This window comes from Corvus brachyrhynchos, unplaced genomic scaffold (assembly GCF_000691975.1).
Source record: "Corvus brachyrhynchos isolate BGI_N302 unplaced genomic scaffold, ASM69197v1 scaffold365, whole genome shotgun sequence".
Classification (NCBI taxonomy): Eukaryota; Metazoa; Chordata; class Aves; order Passeriformes; family Corvidae; genus Corvus; species Corvus brachyrhynchos.
In genome coordinates, this window is record NW_008239544.1 from 1,291,606 (window position 1) to 1,293,053 (window position 1,448).

At 60.7% G+C, this 1,448-nt stretch overlaps 1 protein-coding gene across 1 annotated transcript in view; it reads left to right on the forward strand.

The window, feature by feature from the left end:
- UTP4 (UTP4, small subunit processome component) overlaps positions 1-1,019 on the forward strand; it is a gene marked incomplete at its 5' end in the record, with an annotated part of 4,177 nt that extends 3,158 nt beyond the window's left edge. The window contains 3 exon segments of the mRNA XM_017741353.1: positions 50-235; positions 315-425; positions 797-1,019. Coding sequence (XP_017596842.1) covers positions 50-235; positions 315-425; positions 797-913 — 414 coding nt within the window.
- Between the last annotated feature and the right edge of the window lie 429 nt (positions 1,020-1,448).

The window sequence follows — 1,448 nt, forward strand, 5'->3', positions numbered from 1 at the left end:
CAGGAGCAGACGCCCCTGAGCCGCCCCGTGTCCCTGCTGTCCCGTGCAGCTGTTTGAGTTCAGCATCCCCGAGAAGCAGTACACGAGCTGGAGCCGCGCCGTGCAGAGCCGGGGGCTGCACCGCGCCTGGCTGGAGCGGGACTCGCCCATCACACACATCACCTTCAACCCCAAGAACCCCGCGCACATCCTGCTCCACGACACCTACTTGCTCTGCGTCCTTGACAAGTCCCTGGTGAGCCCACGAGAGGGCTGGGGGTGCCCGGGGTGTGTTCCTGTGGGAGCGCTGACCTGGGCTGTGCCCGCTCTCGCAGCCCCTGCCCGATGACAGCACCCTCCTGATGAACCAGAGCACCCTGAAACAGCTCCCAGAGACGGCCAGGAAGCGGCAGCTCCACGCCTTCAAGATCTGCAAGAAGTTCCAGGTTGGGTGATGGTGTTGGTGAGCAGGGTCATGGAGATGCTCAGGCTCTGGAGAGGGACTTTGAACGTGGGCCTGGAGTGCCAGGACAAGGGGGAATGGCTTCCCACTGCCAGAGGGCAGGGTTAGATGGGATATTGGGAAGGAATTCTTGGCTGTGAGGGTGGGGAGGCCCTGGCACAGGGTGCCCAGGGAAGCTGTGGCTGCCCCTGGATCCCTGGGAGTGTCCAAGGCCAGGTTGGACCGGGCTTGGAGCAACCTGGGATAGTGGAAGATGTCCCTGCCCATGGCAGGGGGTAGGAACAGGATCCCTTAAAGGTCTCTTCCACCCCAAACCGTTCCCTGATTCCATGTTTTCCATCTCCTGCCCTGCAGCCCCTGCTCTTCATGGATCTGCTGGACGAGAACTGCCTGGTTGTGGTGGAACGACCCATCATGGACTTCAAAACCCAGCTGCCTCTGCCTGTCCAACAGAAGAAATTTGGCACCTGAGAGCAGAAGAAGCTGCTCCAGCCTCGGGAACTGTCTCTCTGCTTCCTGGGGCACTGTAGGAATTTTCCTAGGGTGCTGTAGGAATAAAACCTCGCTGTTCTGTACATGTCCAGGCTCAGGGCTTATCCTTGTTGTGGGTGACTCCCTGTTGTCACATCACCATCATGTCATCATTATCCTCATATCCCTCCAGTGTTCCTCCCCGGCGCTGTGGGGACAAGGTGACACCCCAAATTCCGTCCCTTCTCCCTGCCAGTGTCTAATCCCAGTGTTGGCTTCTCTCTCCCCAGCGGCCGCGTGGGTCCGTGGGTGCCGCCTGGGGCCGGGAAGCGTCGTTCCCTAAGGACGGGGCTCTCTGGGTGTTGCGTGGGGCAGGGAAGCGTCATTCCCTCAGGATGGAGAGAGGGAGATCGGGAATCCCCGGAGAATTAAGGGAGATTTGAAGCGCAGGTCGTGAAATAAATCGCAGCGCGCGAAATAAATCTCGGCGCCAGACATGGCGTGCGGGGGCGTGGCTCCCCGGGCCCCGCCCCCT